Source organism: Cimex lectularius, unplaced genomic scaffold, assembly GCF_000648675.2.
Source record: "Cimex lectularius strain Harlan isolate CLEC.00 unplaced genomic scaffold, Clec_2.1 scaffold349, whole genome shotgun sequence".
In the NCBI taxonomy this organism is placed as follows: domain Eukaryota; kingdom Metazoa; phylum Arthropoda; class Insecta; order Hemiptera; family Cimicidae; genus Cimex; species Cimex lectularius.
This window is the reverse complement of record NW_019392869.1, coordinates 235,764-259,392: the sequence shown is the minus strand read 5'-3', so window position 1 is coordinate 259,392 and position 23,629 is coordinate 235,764. Positions and strand designations below refer to the sequence as shown.

The window sequence follows — 23,629 nt, the reverse complement described above, 5'->3', positions numbered from 1 at the left end:
AATTACTAGTGATCTACATATGTAGCCACATAAGCAATGCATCATTCAATTTATAAGTGATTGAAGTAGTGAGGAGCAGTAAGATTAGATGTATTTCCTTTTTCATTTTTATTGCCGATGTTTCGACCTTTATGGTTATTTCCAAAGCATAAAGTGAAGTGTTATGTTAGTTAAGTGTATATGTCGTGAAAATGCTGTGACAAACTATTCTCGACGTAGATGCTTAACAAACATGACACTACAGGAATCTCTACACTTTTTGTCTTCTATACTCTTCACCTCTTCAACCACTTATTGAAAACCCAAGCTCTTACAGGATAGTGTTTGAAAAGCTTATTCTTTTGAGGATGGGCCTCATAGAGGATAAAGATAAAAGAGGTGGCCACAAGGCATTCTACACCTCGACCTAAGAAGATCTATTGTGTTCTTTTTTTTATATAACTCACTGGCCAGCTTCAGGTTGTTAATCAACCTCCTTAGCTTTGCCAGCGGCTCCTTAGTAGGTTTTTATTGTGGATTTTCCTCCCTTGTAGCAAGACCTAAAAAAAACAAAAACAAAGAGGAAGTGTACAGTTAATGCGAAGTTGCCAGGGGACTGAATCACTCTATGTTAGAAAGGGTTCTTTGGCACTTCATAGAAACAGGGCTACACACTAGAAGGCCAGACAGGATCAACCGAGGTCTACAAACAAGAGAGTCAATAGATTCATGTGTCATCAGACTCTACAAAACTGTAGCATAATGGGAAATGGGATAAGACAAGTCCGAAATGTTTCAATTTACTCCAGGGGTGTAAGACGGCTCAATGAAAATAACCTCAAGTCCGGGCATCCGGCTCGTAGACTTCTTACCAGAGCTAAAAAAACGGCCAAGCTTCAATTTGCATGTAAATATGTAAAGTGGACATTGGAAGATTGGGGTTGAGTTCTCTGTACAATGAGCTGATTGTTGGCCTCAAATTTCAGATGGGCCATTTCAAATTTCATATGGAGACACTCAGGAGAAAGGTTATATGATTCCTCAGGTGGCATTCCATGGTGGGTGATTGATGTTCTAGGGTGGTATTTCCTTGGACACCTGCACTGAATTGTTTGTTGTGTGAGGAAGATCTCTAACTTCACAGAGGTTGCAAAGCATAATCAAAGAATTTGTAGTGCTATTTGATAGGTGAGAGATTCTTGGTAAAGCAGGGTAATGCCAGGCCCAAATAAAGCACGTACTGTGGAAGACTACCTGAATGAGGTTAGAATTGAGTGCTTGGTGTGGCCAGCTCGAAATTCAGATTTGAACCCAAACAAACACATTTGGGACCAACTTAAGCGATGAGTAGTACGGTGAAACTCAATCCTAATACCCTAGAAGATTTGGAAATGGCTGTTCTTGATGAATGGAAATAATCCCTCAGAATTTTACCAGAAATATTTTCCAAGGAATGCAAAAGCATTTAATGAACGTTATTTGTACCAGAGGTTGTAACAAGGTATTAAAGGGGACAAAAAAATTTTTTTTTAACTTTTTTATTTGTTTTTGAATTTTCTTTACTAAATATTTTTTTAGTATTAGTTAATAAACATATTCTTTTTAAATGTCTTGTTTTTACATCCAAATCTATTTTTAGTATGCAAAATATTAATAAACCTAAATACATTAAACTTTAAGGGTGGTGCGTTAATTTTGTCTATCAGTATTACATAATATATGTTGTACGTGTGTTGTGGTTAATATATTTTTGTAGTTTTCCACCCGTTTATTGTAGACTGATGAGGTTTATTAAAATAACATCTTTTATGAACTCTGAGTTTTAAAATGTTTTAAATGTTAACATTTAAATTAAATGTTAAACACTGAGTTCACCAAGTATTTACATTTTAATTAACCTTATCAAGTTTTAATAAATGGCTAGAAAACGCAAAACAACATAAATTAATTTAAATTTATGTGCTTTTGATGAATGCTTTTTTACACTGTAGCAGTTAAAAACAGGCATTTGGATCAATTCTTAATTAGCTTTAACAATTTTTACAGCAAGTATTCAGTACAAACTACAAAGTACCTTTTGTAAAAAAAAAACCTCTCTTCAGCTTTTATCTGAAGACTGAATAGGACAGAGTTAAATAAGATGAGCATAAATAACATGCTTATAAATTGCTTATAATTAGATAATGAATTACAAATTGTTTCAACATCAGGATAGGGAAAACCCAAAATGGATTTCTATTTAAAACTTGGCCACTCTATATTCATGAAATATTGAGTTGCATCATTATGCTGTAAAAAAAGTATTAATTAATTTCTGACTATTGATGACAGTTAATATCAACTTATCTAATCTCATCAGATTACAAGAGTGAAGTCGTTCAAAATCCGTTATAAAAGATCCATTAAACCGTGGTTCATGAATCATAATGAGGACCCTGTGCCTGTTTCTTGTTGGAGCCTTTCTCCTATATGAGGGCTCTCAAGCCTTTGTGAGGTGAGTTGTTGAAATTTTCATTGTCACAACTGACATTAATGAAATTACAACTTTAATCGAATCTTAACATAAGCTGATAGTTTTACTAGTTAAGTTAAAGTTTTATTTACGTTTCAGAGTACCCTTGAAAAAAATCCACAAGAACCTGAGAGAGCTTTCGGATTTCCAGAATGAGATTAAAGCTTGGAGGTTGGGCCATACGTTTCAAGCTGCGGGAAAATACGCAGCGAATGCTGGTGCAGTCACATCACTCTCAAACTACATGAATGTAAGAGAGCTTACAAATTTATATGTCATGAAATAAATAAATTTTTCATAGGCCCAATACTACGGTGAAGTATCATTAGGCACACCGCCACAAACTTTCAAAGTCATTTTTGACACTGGCTCTTCTAATTTATGGGTCCCATCACATAAGTGCGGCTTCTTCAACCTTGCTTGTTGTAAGTTATTAAAACAAAAGTGGATACTTTAAAACTCAACTTTAATATATGCCTGTTTCGTTTTATTCAAGGGGTTCACAACAACTACAACAGTGCAAAATCTACAACGTATGTCAAGAATGACACAAATATTGAATTGGCTTATGTCTCCGGTAGTATGAAAGGATTTCTTTCAACAGATGTTTTGGAAGTAAGTTTAAAGGGCTACAGTTCTACTACACTGTTTCTTCCATAGAATGCATGTCTTTCCAACGTGCAAAACAATTGCAATAGCATGAATGTTAAAATGTAAAAACGATTTAGGTGGGAGGAGTGAAGGTCATGAACCAAACTTTTGCCGAAGCAGTCTCTTTACCCGGGCTCACTTTTGTGTTTGCCCAGTTTGATGGTATCATGGGTATGGCTTTTCCAAGGCTCGCTGTCAAAAATGTCACTCCTCCATTTTTCAACATGGTAGACCAACTTTCCCTCGAAGAAGGAGTTTTCTCATTCTATCTGAACAGGTGAATTGTCAAACTGCAAAAAATCTAGAGTAATATTACATTCATGTTGTCCGACAGAGATCCAACTGCTGAAAAAGGTGGTGAACTTTTCCTTGGAGGTGTTAACGAAGAGCTTTTCCACACAGAATCCCTTCATTACTTAAAACTGTCAAAGAAGGCTTACTGGCAATTTAATATGGACAAGTATGTCAACATATACAAACTGATAATTGAAATTTTCTTAAAAATAAATATACGTTATTAGAGTTTCACTTGGTGGAAGTAACACCACTTTCTGCAATGGATGCCAGGCAGTAGCAGACACCGGTATCTCGTTGCTTATTGGCCCTACAAAAGAAGTTGAAGCTATTAATGCCAAAGTTGGACTACTCAGTTTTGGCAGTATTGTTGTAAGTATGATAAAACACCTTAGAACAAAAATTGAAAGTGTAATCTATTTATCATATCTATTAAATAGATGTTTCTAAATAACAGGTTGAATGCGAAACAGTTGACAAACTCCCACCTGTAACATTTGTTCTTGATGGAATGGATTTTGTATTAGAAGGGAATGATTATGTCCTTAAGGTACAATAATGTATATCATTGTGATAAGACCGACTTCCCGAGGGTTCATATAACCTCATAGTTCACCCTTGGGAAAAAAAAATTATATATATATATATTTAAACAAATTGGATAATTTTTAATATTTATAAAACAAATGTTGTTTCAGTTTTCACTTTTGGGACAGACAGTATGCCTCTCTGGATTTATGGGACTAGATCTCCCGATGGTCGATTGGATCCTTGGAGATGTTTTCTTGGGAAAATTCTACTCGGTGTACGACGTGAAGAATGAACAAGTTGGTTTCGCTCAACTCAAAGCCTGAATGATTTCCATGTTTATTAATAAAGGAACAATTTATTTATTTATTTGTTTTATTTCCAACAATTAAAACCTTAAAATAATTGATTTGCCTTCAGTATAACTTGAAAATAGTCATTTTTACCCCTTTGTTTTAATTACAAATACAAATAAAAAATAATCTGTAATCTAACAGGGTATTGGAACAGTATGGAATGTATGCCTGTAATCATCTGTAGTAAATCAAATATTTTTTAACATTTTAAATGTCAACTTATGTATAAAATTAACAAATATAAGGAAGGTGAAAATCCATTATAGGAATGATTTGAAAGAAAAAATTTTTTCATAACATTTACATTTAGGGTGCAGAAATATTACAATCAGTATCAGTACTTAATTTTTCTTCAGTCAGAAAAGGCAGAAAAAATTATGATACAAAAATTTAGCAAAATCTTATCTAAAAAAACATTTAGAAAATTTATATATATTATATATACATTTATAGTATTCAGTACAAACAACTACAAAGTAACTTTTTGTAAAAAAAAGCTCTCTTCAGCTTTTAGCTGAAGGCTGAAAAGGGCAGAGTTAAATAAGATGAGCATAAATAACATGCTTATTAATTGCTTATAATTAGGTGATGAATTACAAATTGTCTCAACCTCAGGATAGGTAAAACCCAAAATGGATTTTTTTTTTACAACTTGGTCACTCCTATATTCATGAAATATTGAGTTGTACCATTATGCTGTAAAAAAAGTATTTTTAAATTATATTATGACTATTGATGAATATCAACTTATCTAATCTCAACAGATTACAAGAGTGAAGTTGTTCAAAATCCGTTATAAAAGATCCATTAAACCGTAGTTCATGAATCATAATGAGGACCCTGTACTGTTTCTTGCCGGAGCCTTTCTCCTAAATGAGGGCTCTCAAGCCTTCGTGAGGTGAGTTGTTGAAATTTTCATTGTCACAACCGACATTAGTGAAATTACAACTTTAATCGAATCTTAACATAAGCTGATAGTTTTATTATTTAAGTTAAAGTTTTATTTACATGTTTCAGAGTACCCTTGAAAAAAATCCACAAGAACCTGAGAGAGCTTTCGGTTTTCCAGAATGAGATTAAAGCTTGGAGGTTGGGCCATACGTTTCAGGCTGCGGAAAAATACGCAGGGAATGCTGGTGCAGTCACATCATTCTCAAACTACATGAATGTAAGAGAGCTTACAAATTTATATGTCATGCAATAAATAAATTTTTCATAGGCCCAATACTACGGTGAAGTATCGTTAGGCACACCGCCACAAACTTTCAGTCCTTTTTGACACTGGCTCTCCTAATTTATGGGTCCCATCACATAAGTGCGGCTTCTTCAACCTTGCTTGTTGTAAGTTATTAAAACAAATGAGGATACTTTAAAACTCAACTTTAATATATGCCTGTTTCTTTTATTCAAGGGATTCACAACAGTGCAAAATTTACAACGTATGTCAAGAATGACACAAATATTGAATTGGCTTATGTCTCAGGCAATATGAAAGGATTTCTTTCAACAGATGTTTTGGAAGTAAGTTTAAAGGACTACAGTTCTACTACACTGTTTCTTTCATAGAATACATTTCTTTCCAACGTGCAAAAAAAAAAAAATTATATTAGAGTTCATTGCAATAGCATGAATGTTAAAATGTAAAAACAATTTAGGTGGGAGGAGTGAAGGTCATGAACCAAACTTTTGCCGAAGCAGTATCTTTACCCGGGCTCACTTTTGTGTTTACCCAGTTTGATGGCATCATGGGTATGGCTTTTCCAAGGCTCGCGGTCAAAAATGTCACTCCTCCATTTTTCAACATGGTAGACCAACTTTCCCTCGAAGAAGGAGTTTTCTCATCCTATCTGAACAGGTGAATTGTCAAACTGCAAAAAATCTAGAGTAATATTACATTCATGTTGTCCGACAGAGATCCAACTGCTGAAAAAGGTGGTGAACTTTTCCTTGGAGGTGTTAACGAAGAGCTTTTCCACACAGAATCCCTTCATTACTTAAAACTGTCAAAGAAGGCTTACTGGCAATTTAATATGGACAAGTATGTCAACATTTACAAAGTGATAATTGAAATTTTCTTAAAAATTAATATACGTTATTAGAGTTTCACTTGGCGGAAGTAACACCACTTTCTGCAATGGATGTCAGGCAGTAGCAGACACCGGTACCTCGTTGCTTATTGGCCCTACAAAAGAAGTTGAAGCTATTAATGCCAAAGTTGGTCTACTCAGTTTTGGTGGTATTGCTGTCGTAAGTATGATAAAACTCCTTAGAACAAAAATTGAAAGTGTAATCTATTTATCATATCTATTAAATAGATGTTTTTAAATAACAGGTTGAATGCGAAACAGTTGACAAACTCCCACCTGTAACATTCGTTCTTGATGGAAGGGATTTTGTATTAGAAGGGAATGATTATGTCCTTAAGGTACAATAATGTATATCATTGTGATAAGACCGACTTCCCGAGGGTTCATATAACCTCATAGTTCACCCTTGGGAAAAAAAAATTATATATATATATATTTAAACAAATTGGATAATTTTTAATATTTATAAAACAAATGTTGTTTCAGTTTTCACTTTTGGGACAGACAGTATGCCTCTCTGGATTTATGGGACTAGATCTCCCGATGGTCGATTGGATCCTTGGAGATGTTTTCTTGGGAAAATTCTACTCGGTGTACGACGTGAAGAATGAACAAGTTGGTTTCGCTCAACTCAAAGCCTGAATGATTTCCATGTTTATTAATAAAGGAACAATTTATTTATTTATTTGTTTTATTTCCAACAATTAAAACCTTAAAATAATTGATTTGCCTTCAGTATAACTTGAAAATAGTCATTTTTACCCCTTTGTTTTAATTACAAATACTAAAAAACAATCTGTAATCTAACAGGGTATTGGAACAGTATGGAATATGTGCCTGTATTCATCTATAGTAAATCAAATATATTTTAACATTTTAAATGTCAACTTATGTATAAAATTAACAAATATAAGGAAGGTGTTCGCCAGCAGCCAAATTCAAAATGGCGCCGACGAACACCGCCGGAGAGAGGAGTTGAAGTTAATAAGAAGATTGTTTCGGCACCAACGGGAATGGAAGAAGGAAAAAGGGATGCTATTTTAGGAATGGTTAAATGAAGGAACTAATAATGAACAAAAGGAGTAATTGAAGACTCACTGTTTAATGAATTTTCTATGGCTTACAAGATGGCCGATGATCATATTGGAGATCTGAAGGCGATAAATCCCTCTGAAGGCGATGAAGACTGAAAAGTGATGAATGCTTCCTAAATGCGATATCGTGCGTTGTTCAGCGGTGCTTAAGCCAGTGTACCGACCTGGTTCTTGCAGCGGCATATGCAATCCAGTGGCGATGAGAGTGAGACGATGCAATCCAGTGGCGATGAGAATGAGACGATGCAATCCAGGTAGTAGCCAGTGAGATCATCGAGTCTTCGGGGATAATGAAAGGGATTCGTTCGCGGGATTATAATGATGATAGATGGAAGAAAGAGATGATATATTAAGGGAAACTGGCGATGATAGGTTTGTGGACCATGCAGTCGGGAGATGGGATGACGCGGTGACAATCGTATGGCGATTTGAAGGGGGATCCATAGGGATTCACGAGGCGAGGAAAACTTTAAGAAGCGGCGATCTTACACGGAGGTGAATTACTATGGCGCAACACTTTAGGGAGATAGGGCAATAAAAGGTGTGCTTGCTCCGAGAGCTGAATGAGAAGAGGGCTGGAAGGCATGGGTTTTTGAGAAAAAAGGAGGGAAGTGTATTATGATTGGTGGATTTGGAGGGAGAAAAATGTACATAAATTCATATTTTGACCTTCTGCTTAAGGAATTTACATAAATTAAACTGTAACGCTAAATTAAGCTGTAGCCAGTCATTTAAAGAATAATTGTATCTTTAAATGCTGCTACAAGCCTTTGAATGAATCTACAGAACTTTTGGTTTTATTTTAATGGTATAAATAAAAATAGTTCATAATGTAGTCTGCTTTTTTTTATTGGTAATTTTATAATGTACAATGTTTAAACAAATTACAAATTACTTAAAATAAGTGAATTCATAATAAGATGTGAATATTCTCCCAAGATTAAAAAAAAAAAAAAAAATGATATAAACATGGAACCGAACCAACAATTGCAGTTACAGCATAACTACATGGCAAATAAAAAAAAAAAAAAAAAAAAAAAAAAAGAAGAAGCAAGGCTTAACAGAACACTGATAGTTAAAAAAAAAAGAAAGTTGATATGCAATATGGAGACATCTTGCAAAAATCAGCATTTCATTTACATGTTCTTAAAATTAAATTTTAGTTCTCGGAGGTTGTAGATGAACACTTTTCGTATGTGTCATCGTTATTCTTATCTTCAGTTTTGTCCTCTTTTTTGTCTTTTTCTGGTATCCAAAGACCAGAATCGATGCAACGTTTCATATGGTAAGCAGCGTCTTCTTGGGGCATTTCGGCAATTGCCTTTTGCAACATTGGAATATCTTGTTTTTCAAAACAATCTTTTAAAACCTGAAAATTTAACCTTTTTTAATTAGTTCAATTTTAACAAATTTTTTCAATTAAAAAAGTAAATATCTATAATGAATTTTGATAATTATTAGTTGTTCATTTAAAGATAAAGCACAAAAAAATTAATGTAAAGGCTTATATTAGACATTAAAGAGTTTTAATATTTAAATTTAATATCAAACAAAATATACACAAATTACCTGAGGTAAAGTATCAAAAACTTCAACCGGATCAAGACCACCCGGGCCGAGCCTGGCCTGTCGTTCCTCCATTTCTTGCTCTTTTATTGCATTCTCAAGCTTTTCCTTCGCTCTCCTCTTGACCCGCTCAATGAAGGAAGCCAGTTCATCTTCAAAGCTTGCCTTATAGTCTTCATCACATATTTGGATTTTTGTGAAAAATGAGCTCACACATGCTCTAGGATCGACATCGAGCTGCTTGGCCAATTCGAGAATGTACTGCATGCAAATGCACTGATGTGCAACATGCTGGGACAGCATTTGTTTCTAAAACAATATGTTTTTAATTATATGCTTGAAGCAGTGTTATAGAATAATTTAATTCAATTACATCTTCCATTTCAAGGTTTATGCACCAGATGACGAGATAATTTGCAGTGTCCTCACAAACAAGATGTGGATGATCTTGCAAAAACTTCTTGCTGTCATCGTATTTTCTTAACATTCCGTATTCTTTCAACTGTTTCTCATTTTCTTTTATAAAGGCTTGCATACGTTTCTCTCTTTCTTCCTCTGATAACTCTTCGTTTTTCCTCGGTGGAGGTTTATTTATTAAAGTTTTTGTGAATCCAGGCTGACTAATAGTATCTACATTCCATGGTGTTATCTTAAAGATTTATTGTTAAATATACCACTAATCGCACATGTATGAATAAGAATTTATTTGCTAAAAGAACTTACTCTTTCTTTTGCATTTAGATCTTCCTCTGCTTTTTTTAATTTTTCTTTAGTCTTTTCCAATTCTTCCAGTGAGGCTTTTAAAACTGAGATATCTAATCCTTCATCAGGACCTTTAGCTAACTTTTCCCTCACTTCTTTTAAATGCTTTTGATTCCTGCAATGGTACAAATTATTTTTCTTTGCTTCACACTGTTCAAAATGATGATTTTAATAAAATTATATTAATAAAATAATTGCTTATACAATTTGACAATTATAAAAAGTAAAATAATAAACAAACAGTCAGTTTTTGTTGTGATGTACCATTGGGATTATTAATTTATCTTTTAATACGTATAAACAAGAAATACATACAAATAGAGATCACATTCACAAAATAGAGCTTTGAGATCAAATTCAAATAGAGCTCACAGAAAAAATTTTTGTATCATAATTTTTTCTGCGAGCTCAATTAAAAACACTGTTTATGAATGTGATCTCTATTTGTATGTATTTCTTGTTTATACGTATTAAAAGATAAATTANTATGAAATTTCTAGAGTGGGAGAGAGTGCTGATGACAATTCTAGGAGCAACACCTGCATCCTAGCATTGTTATCACATTATTTATTTAACACAATGTTTATACTCGTATATAACATATATATATATATTCCTCCCACTTCTAACGTAAATAACATTTAGAAAGTGTTGTATAATTTTTCACAAGATCATATAACATTTGTCAGTTTTTATTTTAAACTAAAAGAAGGGGTGTCAGTGGACGCAATGGTTAAGACTTTGACATGGCGCTCATCTCTGAAAAGTAAAAATCCAGGGTTCAAATCTAGTGACCCTGCATTTAAACCTGACATACAAAAGAGCTTTTTTTGAAAAACACCAACACACAAAAACACTCTGAGGGTTAAAAATTTCCAAAGCTATCTCGATTACGATTTTACCCAAGTTTATGTCTTTATTTTAATATTTTATAACCGAACAGAGCATTTTAATTATTTTTTATACTCTAATTTGGATATGCAAAATTATATGATAATTTATTTATTTTAAAACCTACGTGTAACAACACCTATTGAACTGTTTGGGATGTTGAAAAATTATCTAATTGGTTTGTAACAAGTACTGGTCTGAAACAGGGTTGTTTTTGTTTGTAACAAGTACTGGTCTGAAACAGGGTTGTTATTGAGTTCACTTTTATTTTCTTGCTGCCTAAATGAGGTGTTACTTGGGAGGGGGGATTGACATGCAGAGGAGGCAGTAATAAAAGCCCTATATGCTGATGATATTGTCCTCGTTGCTTACTCAATAAAAAAAGAATGGAGGCAGGCTTGTAAAGAAAAATGGTTTTTAAAAATAGAAGAAATAGAGTGGTAAGTAAGATAGTACTTAGGGATATCTATAACTCCCGTATTAAATTATAAGCATCATTTTACGGAAAAAGCTAAAGTAGCAAAGATAGTTATATAAATATTATCACAAAAAGATATAAACTTTGAGATATAAAAAGATACAATCTTTGAGGGTGTTTCAAGAAGCACACTTGTTACGCAGATCAGGTGTTGGGCAGTAAGTCGTTTGAGGATGTGAATCCAGTGGTTCTCAATAAAGAGACTACTAAGATTGCCAAGTAATTATGCCAAATTATACTCTATATCTAGAAAAAGGTATAGAACCCTTGTTTTTGTACACACTTAAAACACATGTTATTTATTGCAAAAACAGTATCGGGAAACAATCGTCTTACCTACTTAATTACAAAGGAGATGATAAAGACAGGAAATGGGTTTCTGAATGGTTATTAATATTTAAGAATATATGTAGTATTTAGTGACCATTAGTTAATGATTATTTAGAGATTGTGAGTTCCGGTCTGGTGTGATGATTAGAACGCCAATGTTTCAATCTTATTCAGTGCCTTGTTTTGCCTGCATTTCAACAAAAAGAAAGTTCTCTGGTTGATTGCAGATGCTAGTTTCTTTTCATTGGTAGTGATATCCTTCAGAATCCTCTTTGCTTGTTGCCCATGTATAATTTATATCTGTTCATAGAACCCCATGTTGTTCTTCAGTCTTCTTGTGTCGAAATGTGTAGTATTTAGTGACTGTTAATTTCTACACAAGAAGAAAGAAGAACAACATGGGATTCTATGAAGATGGTCTCAATAAAGATTGAAACATTGGCATGATAAAGAAAATGTTTTTCTAAACCTAAATCACACCAGACCGCATCTCACTATCTCTAAATAATCAATAAAAAATAAATTGAGAAATAATTTGTCTTTTCCACAATAGCCGAATATGGGAAAGAAAATTTATTGCCTACCCATCATTTTATTATGGAGTCCACAAAATCAGGATAGTCACCATCAAAAAATTAAAATAACCCCAGCCCCAGAATTAATATTTTCAATCCGCTGTTTCAGACCTTAAAAAATTGAGTATACTTGAATTTAAGGAAACAAATAGATTCCTCTAAATTTCACCCTTTCTACAAACAAATGAATAATTACAGAGCTATTTTACAGATATAAATAAGATGTCTAAAGTACATTCTAAACTATTTAACTTGAATTTCCAACCTTGGAGACAGGAAGTAATGTACATATGTTATCTTTGTATCACTAGAGAGAACGAAGGCGTAAGATAGTTCTTAAGCATATACCCTACTCTTCCTGAATTTAGATACAGAATAAACAAAAGAAATAGATCGTGTTTCTTGGAAAATATATTAAATAAAAATCAGGGACCTGCTGTGTTTATTTGTAAAATATGCTTTAATTTATTTAGAACCAAGGTGTAAGATAGTTCTTAATCATATACCCTACTCTTTCTGGACTTAGATACAATTTATTTATCCTTGGTCCTCTCCTATATACAATGTACATACTTATTCTAGTGACACAAGCTTTTTCAACCACACCTTAGATAAAAAGTATAATTAATTTAAATAATTCATACGGTCAATTATGACTACTAAATACATATTGGGTTTATCCATAATGCCTAACAATTAAAGTTGATTTTTAAAAAATATTTGAGTACTGCCGAAACCACCCAAACAACCAAATTGACATTAGTTAGGTCACTTGCCCAACTGTTTCAAAACACCATCTCAGGTTAGTCATTTCCATGGGGCAAAACATTTCACAGTGTAGTGGCGAAACAAGGTGAGCCATCAGTTTGCGTGAGACAATCATGCCATTTATAACAGGGATATAGCAGTAGAACCCATCAATGGTTGTTAGAAACTTTACCCTTGATTTTTCACTCCTTAATACCCCATTAGTTTTCATCTTTGCTTTAAGAGCACCGACAGTTTGTACCATTTTGATGCTAATTTCCTTCCTTGCATCCTCTCTCTTGCTCTTTTCCTAATGAGTTTTATCAATGGCATTTACAAAAATCGGTAGCTCTGATACATTTGGATAAGTTGAATGCACTCCTGATTCATTCTCATACTTGAGCAAAGTGTTTACCCAGAGCAAAACAAACAACGTGAAACATTTTGGTGCACACTAAAAAACCGACAACCGGTTGGCCCACCCCGAAACATCCTCATGCCAACGGTTTCACAGTCCTGGCCGCGAGACAAGTTTGACTAAACAGTTGCGCGCAGTGGAATCCTGGCTTTAGGGATGGACATCTATTTTTGATGCAATTGTGATGCGTGATTGGTATTTTAATTGGAAATTTTGAAAACCTATAGAGCTTGAAAATTTGAGATGACAACGTACAATTCTTTATTTTTTTCCAACTCTTCTCTCTCCTTTTTGGCTTCTTCCATTCGCTGAATCCTCGCCTGATGTTTCCATCTGAAGAGCGACGGCGTGTCGATGTTGGGATGGGTCTCGTCTTCGTCGTCGGAAATCTGGCAAATTCAAAAATAATGAAAAACATTCAAAAGTGTTAGATTGTAAGTCGAACAAAAAGTAAAAAGTACGTACTTCAATGTTCTTCCATTTGCTGTAATCGACCATTTTTTATTATTTTTGTCGTCAACTGCGATTTACGGTTCCGACGAAGTTCGGCGCGCTTCCCAAAAGACTCGCATAAAGCCGATCCTCGGCCTCTTTGTAAATCTTTTTACTCGACAACGAAAAAAAACAACGAGAAGGGACAACGTTCTAGCACGTTCGACGGCCTAAACAACACACACCGGCGACCGGCGCGACCCACTCCGCCCAAAATGCGACGACACCGATCTGAGGAGGGAGATTCAAAAAAACCAACCAATTCACAAAATTAACTACTTCTAATCAACATAAAAAAACATAATTACTCATTATTAAAATATTTATTACTTTTCATAAAAACCGTTTGAGAAAATCCACTACAAATAAATTTGGACACAGTTCAGCACAAACTTTTCATAAGAGAAAATTTAATCAATTTTATTTCGACACGTGTTTTACTTCTTGAAATAAGTCAAAATAAATTAACATTTGCAACTTTTGACCGGTGAAAAAAATTAACACGGCTTTCACTGGATTCCACACGCTTGTACATGCTAAATTTTTCCAGTACTTTCACATTATATTATTTTCAAAAATATACATTTTTAATTAACAACAAGAGGCTTAATAAAGGCACAAAAACTAATTGTTCCTTTAAATTCGGCTTTAAATAATAATAAATGTCATTTTCGTTAGTGCACGATTAAAAAAGAAAATATCGATTAATTTTATTGATCCATTTTTTTCTACATTAATTAATTATTATAAGAAAATAATTTGTTATAAAAATAATTGACCGTGAGTCTATTTAAATATCTGTGTTGATATAATAATATAACAGATATTGTCACTTTGTTGAGAATACGTGCGTACACAGTACGGTTGTACAAATGTAAAGGTTTTTTTCGTTTTTTTGGTTAAAGCATAAAATGATAACGGTCAGATAAGTGTAATGTCTGGGAAAGCATACGATAGTACGATAGTTGTTCGATCATCCACAGCAGTCTGCGAAGTGCGAAGTAGAAGGTTAACCTTTTTAGTCGTTTTAACAAGAATGGACACGTGCCAAACATAGGGTTGTATGTACTGAGAAGTTGTTGAGAGAGGGTTGTTCGTTGTTGTTTTCCTGTGATAAATAAACATTCGTTGTTTTTCAGTACCGGTGTGTGATTCGATGTCTGAGGTTCGGACGGAGAGTGAGTTGATTGAACACAAATTAGGCGTAGCTTTATAAATAAATTCTTCGCCTTCTTCAAAATATGTCACGTCATGAAGGGGTCTCCTGTGACTTTTGTTCTAAAAATAACTTCAAGGAAAAGCGTTTCAAGTGTTTGAGATGTTCGGATTACGATTTGTGCTTGACGTGTTACGACATGGGCACGACGGTCACAAACCACCCTGCGGACCATCCGTTCCAGTGCATAGTCACCCAGGCTGATTATGATCTGTATTATGGTGGCGAACCGATGCCCAGGCCACAGTCTTTCACTTGTTCAATTTGCGGTAAGTTGGGATTCACAGAGACGCTCCTGGTGGAACACGCCGTAGTGGACCATGACGATGCGTCGATAGAAGTTGTGTGCCCGATATGCGTCGCAATGCCATTTGGTGACCCTCATGCAGTGACAGACGATTATGCGGGCCACCTCACCAGGGAGCACGGAGACACGGTATTCGTCGATGATTTTCGCAACCAGTCATCAAGAGGCAGACGTCCCACTAGATCCGCCTCTTCTGCCACTTCTCGTCACAACTTTGATCCTCTCTCAGAGATACTTTCCCAACTTGCCCGTTCCAGGAGGAGTCAACAGTTCCGCTCTCACGTAGGCCCCGGCCAGACTGAGAGATCCCAGCTCCGACAACAGCTCGGGAGAGGAGACCAACGCCTCGAAGACTTTATCGTCCCCGTCGTCCCACCACGCAAATCTCCTGCCCAGAACGCCTCCGGGGATGCATCGAAATTTGTATTGATCAAACAATCCAAAAACACATCGGGGAAAAAAGTTGAACTGGAAAAGATAGATGAAAATCTCTCGGCAAGAAGCCTGTTCATGCAACAGGTCATGCTTTCGACTATCTGCAACCCCAGTTCAGTCAATTCTGCCCAACCGTTTAACCTCAAAAGTTTGCCTAGAAACGGATCATACGGGCATGATGACCTGTTTCAAAAACCCTAAGACAAAAGTAAAAAACCAAATTATTTTTTAATTTTTTTTTTTTTTTCTTCAGGAGCCTAATCTATGGCTTCTTCTATCATTAAGATTTTTTATATTAAAAAAGTGTACTTGAGTTGTTTGAAATATCAGACAATTCTTTTAATATTCTTGTAATATAAAATCTAATTTTTTTTTTTAAAGAAAAAGATAAGTTTAATTCAACATAAATGATGCTGTGAATACATTAGAGACCTTCAATTCGAAATGTTTCTTTTTGAAGGAAAAATAAAATGAAAGGACTGAAAAATATAGGAATTAATATCTTGTGGGTGTAACAAAATGTTGAACAATCGTACCATCAATTGTGACAAATATTTTAACTTTTAATAAAGTAAATGATAAACATTCTTGGTTGACAGTTTTTTGTTTTGTTTTTCGACTTATTACTCTACTATTAAAAAAAGAATGATTAAAGTTCATGAACTTCAGCTTGGTTATAAAAAGTTTTTGAAAAAATAAAAAAATAAATTACATTATCAGCTTGTAATTGTTTGTCCTGAAAATGTATACCGATACTTTGTCATTAAAAGTGTATTTTTCACAAATGAATAAAATTTGTTGTGATAATAAATTTATACAAATAACTGTTTTTCTTCATTATCCATACACATAAATATTCACATAATTTATTTTGAACTTGAGTATTGTCGCGAATTCTGACACCTCAGTTGGCAGAAAATTTACAGCCATACAATTTTGAAGAACAGTAAGTTGCACCCGCCTCTCTTGCTTATTTCCATTATTTATTTATCTTTTTTTTCCTCATCTGGGTTATAAGCATTTCCAGGTTTTTATGTTTTAGGTAGATGCGTTTTGAGGCTCTCTTGGTCTCCCGCTTGGCACATTTTTCTAAAATTTGTATAAATTAGCAATAATACTATAAATTTTTAAATATTAGAAAAAAGGTCGTCTGTTGACACTAAAATACTACTAATGTTTAAAAACCTATTTTATTATTGTTGATGTATACAAATTTTAGGAAAATACACTGAAGAGGAGGTGGGAAAAGCCTTAAAATGTATCTCCAAAAAAAAAGTTGGAAAAGCTTACGAAGTTTTTATAAATCAAATAAGTTGTTCTGTTATCAAGCTAAAAATTTATGTCCTTATGCAAATAAATTAGATTTGAAGAATTGTGACATCTTTGTAATCTGACATTCATATTTACTTTTAGATTTTTTCATGCTATTTAATATTAATTTCTCCTCTCTCTTTCAATCTTTTTTTAAAGTTTTTTCATATTAAATTTCATAACTCTTTTCTCTATGTCAAAGAGAGTCAGTCATATTTATTTCATAACTTTTTCTCTGATTCAATTCTTTTTTAATTAATTCATTTTTTTTCTTGCTCTCATATTCATTTTATAACTCGTCTCTCAGATTTTTTCATGCTCTTTTATATTAACTTCATAAATTCTTTCTTTCAAAGAGAGTATTTCATAACTGTTTCCCTTTTTTCAGAGGTTTTTTTCCCATGCTTTTTCATATTGATTTCATAACTTTTCTCTTTCAAAAAGTCTTTCATATTTATTTTACAACTTTTTCTCTCTTACAAAGGGGTTTTTCATGGTCTTTCATTTTCATTTCATAATTATTTTCCTCTCTTTCAAAAATAGTTTTTCATATTTATTCCATAACTCTATTTTCTCTTTCGGAGAGGAGGGAGAGGGAGAGAGAGAGTGAGTGAGAGAGAGAGAGAGAGAGAGAGAGAGAGAGAGAGAGAGAGAGAGAGAGAGAGAGAGAGAGCTTTCATGCTCTTTCAAATTGATTTAATAATATCTTTTCCGTCTTTCAAAGTAAGTCTGTCATATTTATTTCATCCCTCTTTTCTTTCTTTCAGTATCTTTTAATATTACTCTTTAATATTATATATTTCTTTTAGTACTAATTTTTTAATCCAAAGCAAGATTCATAAACTAAAAAAGTAAATTGATTATACTTTTTATCTAAAATCTTGGTAGAGATGAAAATCTATTGTTACGAGCGGAATTCGAACCAAGACCTTCGGTTCAATACGCCGCTGCTCTAACCACTTGAGCTATCGTGACGTATTTTTTATCTCAACCACAACCTTACATAAAAGTATAATTAATTGAAATAATGAATAGGTCAGTTATGACTACTAAATATATGTATGGTTTAGTAAAAAGTTATACCGGGGCATACAAAAGTTGAGGCTGCAAAATCCGGGATCGTAAGTATCGATAGTAAACATCATTTCGCCCGTATCAACATTCCACTTTCCACATTCAACAGTGAACAGCTCACAGCTCACAAAAACTCGTGGTACTCACATGTCAGTTGTAAAGCCTTGTCCGTGCAGTATGAAACTTTCCAGTAATTTCCCTTTGTGATTTGAGATTAATTGTTTACACGTGGTAAATTCTGTAAGAAACTATGTCGAGGGAGTTGACGAGGAAGGAGGCTCGAAAGAAAAATAAATGGGACAAGGAGCGCATCCCAATCCCTCCAAAGGTGCTGGCCAAGCACTCCAGGGGCACCGGGATGAAGAGATTGAACGAGGTCGAAAACAAATCTCTGAGGACGAAAATGTTACGGAAGGAGAAGACGATCGAATGGGCTGAGAAACAAGCGGCCAGGACTGAGATTCTCCTCACTGAAGACGCCGGGTAAAATTTCATTTCATGTCTGAGAACTTTCAGAATGCAAGTGCATTCGTAATCTGCACTTTTGGCCTTGTATGCTGTTTTTTTTATTTAATTTAATTTTTAATTTTAATTAATACATTTACTTATTAAAACAGGTCAAATGAGACACAGTTTATCGAGTTCCCCTATAACTTTCTACAGAACTAATTCAAATGGCTTATTTCTGTTCATTCATGTTGCAATGTGCTGACTTTGTAGAAGGCGGCTGGCCTCGGTGTTTGGGTGGTTTTGAAGATGAAGGTAGTGCTTATAAGCATACCTTCATGCTTGTAAGCATAGATGTTCAGATCTCTGTGTGTGTAATGCAAACGTACCAAGGAGCGTGTTGAGGATTCTATTCGGTTCAGATTATTTGAGGGGTTTAATTAACTAAACTAAAGTGGACAGTATTTTAAGAATGATATTAAATTTAACAGTTAACGAGTAAACGAATTACAAATTATTAAAGTATTTAACTGAATATCCTAATTAATCAAACATGAAATACCTTAATAAACTTTTGCATATTAGAGATACACACAGCATCAATTACAGAACAGATACATGTAAACTCAGTCGCAGCTACGTATATTATTAATAAAATTCAATATAGATAACATACATATATCATCTCATCACATTCCACACATCAAACATTTTTCACATAGTCTAATCTTTCAACAATTTAGCTTTCCTTTTCCTATTTATCCCTTTCTATATAATCCTGAAAGGATAATATGGCCGAATCATTACCAACATTTTTTTTTCCCTTCATCGGCTCTTTTCACCTTAAAGACGCCGACGCCTTATACAAAAATGTCTTTACTATACTGACTTCCTTCCCCACCCCCTTCAAAATCCAACATATATAAACACAAAACAGCAATATCTCACTGGCACTCTCAACACGACACGCAAGAATGGCACAATTACACAAAAGACAAACACTTTGAGTGAGTAGAAATACTTTGATTGAATATAAAAAATATATTTTTCCGTATAAATTCACTTTTTTCCACATCCTACATGTATTTGTTAAATTTAAACAATGTTTGTAAATACCAGGCCCTGAAGATGATCTCAATAAAGAGCGAAACATTGGCACAATAAAGAAAATGTTTTTCTGAAACCTACATCACACCAGACCGCATCTCACGATTTGTGAATAATTACTTTGCATATTGAAGAACTGTACACAGTAGTCAAATAGAGGTTCGGGTTTACTGGATAGAGGAGAAAATGGATAAACCACTTAACTGACTTCCGGATTCAATTGTGCTTGCAGGTACCATCCGGCCCGGAGGACCAATGTTGAGGTTTCGATTCGGTTTGGATTATTAGCGTGATTTAATTAACTAAAGTGAAATGTATTTTTAAGAACATTATTAATCAGCAGAGAAAACAGAAAAGTCAAAAAGGGTTAACAAGAGCAAAAAGAGTAATGGTGCCCCAGTCTGGCAGTAGCAATTTGAAATAAAACTTAATATTTCGTAGAACTGGAACTAGTTCAGTTGGAACCATTGTATTATGTTTGCATTGCTTCTTTTAGCACACCCCCAAAGTTTTGTACTATAGTCTATAGGTTTTAATATGCCATTATAAATCTTTATTTTATTTTGTAAATGTATAATGTAATTTTGATTTTAGATTTATAGAATATGATGAAGGCGAAACGACAAAAACAGTATCACAACATCAAATAGCAAAAAATACCGACATATTGAGTGCCACAAAGTTCTTTGAACTTGACATTCCTTTCGGACCGTATAGGTACAAAAACGGTCTTTACTTGCTCTAGGATTTTCGCAATTAAACTTGTATCATTTTTTAGAATAGATTACACAAGGAATGGCCGGCATTTGCTGATCGGAGGTAGAAAAGGCCATGTAGCCGCTTTCGACTGGGTTACCAAGCGTCTCCATTGTGAATTAAACGTCATGGAAGAAGTTTTCGACATTCAGTAAGTTAATAGAAATGATGGAGTGAGTGCGGTGTTCAATCGTTTTTTAAAAATTATAGTTCCTACTCACAGTAAGTTGTTTTCCAACGATCTGGATTTCGAGCCCTTAGCTCATCATCAGGTTGAAGGATTTCTACAACCTGATGATGAGCTAAGGGCTCGAAATCCGGATCATTGGAAAACAACTTACTGTGAGTAGGAACAATCTTTTTAAAGAAAGGATTCAGTAAGTTAAGTTGTTTTATACTCAATCTCTTTGATTCAAAACGATTGTTTAGATGGCTTCACAACGAGATGATGTTTGCGGTCGCTCAAAAAAACTGGGTTTACATTTATGACAATCAAGGAATTGAGCTTCACTGCTTAAAACAACTGTATAGAGTTCTTAAGATGGAATTTTTACCATATCATTTCCTTCTTGCAACATGTGTAAGTTTAAATGAATTTATTTGGTAAATTAATATATCTGATAAAATTTAAATTAAAGAACGAAGACGGTTTTTTGTGCTGGTTGGACGTGTCAATTGGAAAAATGGTCAACACTTGGAATACGTTTAAAGGAAGGCTTTCAGTGATGACGCAAAACCCGTATAACGCTGTGCTATGTGTCGGCCATTCCAATGGTATAAAAGATGTAAACTCTTTTATCTTCTTTTAAAAACAAAATTCAATTATTATTATTATTATTTATTTTTTTTACACGTGTAGGTGTGGTTTCTATGTGGAGTCCTATGAATAATAAGCCACTGGCGCAAATGTTATGTCACAGTACAGGTGTTCAGACCATATCCATTGATCAGAGTGGAAAGTATGTATTAATTTTTTACAATTTTTTTATATTGCACAAAGTTGATCATTATTTAGAATAAATTATGTTATTATTCATTTTTTATAGATATATGGCGACTACATCGGCAAACAGAGAGATGAAAGTGTGGGATGTGAGAGCTCTCAGTGGTCCTCTGAAAAATTATAAATTGAGAGGATCGCCTAAAGAGACATGTTTTAGTCAGAGAGGGTGTTTATCGCTCTGTATTGGTAACATGGTCGAGGTAAATTCTCTTATTATTACACATTTAAACGTCAGTTTAATAAAATAATTTTTAAAAAATTGGGGGCTTGTCATTTTCAAGTCAAGCAAAATTTCACATTGACGGTATCTTGCCTGAATCTTTTATGGCATGTACCACACAATTTGAATGCCGTTGCCTTCACTGCCGCAGGGGAAAAAAATACTGCATAGCTCAAGTGGTTAGAGCAGCAGCATATTGAGCCAAAGGTCATGGGTTCAAATCCCACTCATGACACTAACTTTTTCATCTCAATTAAGACCTTACATAAAAAGAATAATTAATTGAAATAAGTAATTTGGTCAATTAGAACACTAAACATATGGATGAATACTGCATATGTTAATTTTTTGCTAAATGAAGATCTCGTTGAAATTGAATTCTGCTGCAGACACAAGCTATACCAAATTAAATTTCCAGGAAGGCTTTTACAAACATTTATTCTTAGTGGCATACAATCTTGTGTCATTGGCAAGAACTTATACTGTGTGCATATTTAATATTCATATTTTCTGACTCCACTGAATCATCTACATTTGTTAGAGTCACATTAGTGATATCTTGAGACTGCGCCAATGTAGAGGGGATAAATTAGGATAAATAGATAAATTTTATCAGCATAATAAATTTTGTCATGCTTCGAGGTGGTTACATTTGGCTTTCTTTCTTAATCGATATAGTCAGGATCTTTCTGCATTCAATAGTGCCTTTGGTTGGTTGCACACTAGATTTAATTTAATTTTTTTTTGTCTTGGCATTTTCACTTTTTGACATCGTTAAAAAATAATTTATAGTTCAAATGTTTCCACTATTAAAAGTAAGTTAATATGCTAAGTTGCTAAATAAAGTTTATTTTGTCCAAATCCATCGACTGTTTCAGATACACTCTCACATAAGAGTAAATGTCATGTAAATGTAAATAATAATTAAGGTAATTGCACTTGCACAGATGAGGGGAATATGGACTATGAGCTATTTTAGACAGTCGCTTTTAAAATGTACATGCAGTAGCCTCTCAAAAGTACTCATTTTTTTGTGATGCAACTTTCCCCATCTGAAGTGGAAAATGTTCCAGATTAAATTTACGTCAATAAAAAGTAGACAATCATTAAAGGTCTTTTGTCATTTCAGATTTATAAAAATTGCCATCTCGCCGATGTCTCTGAACCTTATTTGCTGCATCAGCTGGATTCGCCAGTGAACCATGTAAAATTTTGCCCCTTTGAGGATGTATTAGGAATCGGAGCAAAGAGCGGATTCACAAGCATGCTGGTTCCAGGTCTGTCGAATATTCTGTTTTTTAAAAAGAGCTTAATATTTACATGCAAAATTATTTAAAAAATGGCAATTTTAGGTTCGGGAGAGCCTAACTTTGATGCCTTGGAGCTTAATCCCTTACAGGCCAAGTCCCAGAGACGAGAGGCCGAGGTCAAGTCGTTGTTGGAGAAAATCCAACCTGAACTGATCTCCCTTGATCCTTCTTCTATCGCTGAAGTCAACATACCCACACTTAAAGAGAGGATCAATGCTAAAATCCAAATTCTCGTAAGTTTTAACATATTAAATTGATTTATATTAGTTTTTAATATATTTTCCTTGTAGAACATGAAGCCACAGAAGATAGATTTTGTGCCACGCAAGAAGAGGAGAAGAAACACAGCCAAAGCGGCTAAAGTTGTGAAGATAGTCAGAGAAAATCAAAGGAGGGTGAGTGACATTTTGCAAATATTTATTTTGTAAGTGCAGTTGGTAAATTTAGTGATACAAATTTTTTTCACAGGGATTTAATAAGGAACTCAAAGCTGCTAGAGAAGAAATACTGAAAGAAGCTGGTGTAGATTTGAGTAAAAAAGAAGTTGAAAAATCTCACGGTGTACTGGATAGATTTAAATCAAAGAAACAAAGAAAAAATGTTTGATTTTAGTGTATTTAGTTATATTTTGTAAACTATTTTAAATAAACTAAATTTAAAAAAGTTTACTTTAGAATGTTTTC

General features: G+C 34.0%; 5 protein-coding genes across 5 annotated transcripts; 4 read left to right on the top strand and 1 right to left on the bottom strand.

Annotated features, from left to right (window-relative positions):
• The first annotated feature begins 2,360 nt into the window (after positions 1-2,360).
• On the top strand, positions 2,361-4,329 carry LOC106668169 (cathepsin D-like). The gene is made up of 9 exons (XM_024228883.1): positions 2,361-2,473; positions 2,591-2,741; positions 2,793-2,916; positions 2,988-3,106; positions 3,220-3,419; positions 3,477-3,602; positions 3,664-3,808; positions 3,894-3,986; positions 4,135-4,329. The coding sequence occupies exons 1-9, from the start codon at positions 2,406-2,408 to the stop codon at positions 4,288-4,290; spliced, it is 1,182 nt and encodes a 393-aa protein (XP_024084651.1). The 5' UTR covers positions 2,361-2,405; the 3' UTR covers positions 4,291-4,329.
• Positions 4,330-5,126: 797 nt separating this feature from the next.
• Positions 5,127-7,088, top strand: LOC106673712 (cathepsin D-like). Its single transcript, XM_024228882.1, is given in 10 exon segments — positions 5,127-5,218; positions 5,338-5,488; positions 5,540-5,586; positions 5,588-5,661; positions 5,732-5,841; positions 5,976-6,175; positions 6,233-6,358; positions 6,420-6,567; positions 6,653-6,745; positions 6,894-7,088. Coding segments are annotated over 10 exon segments (1,182 nt in total). The 5' UTR covers positions 5,127-5,141; the 3' UTR covers positions 7,050-7,088.
• A 1,496-nt stretch (positions 7,089-8,584) lies between these two features.
• On the bottom strand, positions 8,585-14,038 carry LOC106668158 (hsp90 co-chaperone Cdc37-like). Its single transcript, XM_014396660.2, has 6 exons — positions 13,734-14,038; positions 13,524-13,657; positions 9,791-9,944; positions 9,441-9,716; positions 9,071-9,376; positions 8,585-8,870 (listed from the first exon to the last, which is right to left on the bottom strand). The coding sequence occupies exons 1-6, from the start codon at positions 13,764-13,766 to the stop codon at positions 8,661-8,663; spliced, it is 1,113 nt and encodes a 370-aa protein (XP_014252146.1). The 5' UTR covers positions 13,767-14,038; the 3' UTR covers positions 8,585-8,660.
• A 487-nt stretch (positions 14,039-14,525) lies between these two features.
• On the top strand, positions 14,526-16,508 carry LOC106668159 (E3 ubiquitin-protein ligase KCMF1-like). Its single transcript, XM_014396661.2, has one exon. The coding sequence runs from the start codon at positions 15,002-15,004 to the stop codon at positions 15,917-15,919; it is 918 nt and encodes a 305-aa protein (XP_014252147.1). The 5' UTR covers positions 14,526-15,001; the 3' UTR covers positions 15,920-16,508.
• A 1,602-nt stretch (positions 16,509-18,110) lies between these two features.
• Positions 18,111-23,587, top strand: LOC106668157 (WD repeat-containing protein 46). Its single transcript, XM_014396658.2, has 11 exons — positions 18,111-18,586; positions 20,252-20,374; positions 20,436-20,564; positions 20,843-20,993; positions 21,052-21,187; positions 21,273-21,372; positions 21,460-21,616; positions 22,766-22,913; positions 22,989-23,179; positions 23,237-23,341; positions 23,415-23,587. Exons 1-11 carry the CDS (start codon positions 18,354-18,356, stop codon positions 23,550-23,552), a joined length of 1,611 nt encoding a protein of 536 aa, XP_014252144.1. The 5' UTR covers positions 18,111-18,353; the 3' UTR covers positions 23,553-23,587.
• Positions 23,588-23,629: the final 42 nt, after the last annotated feature.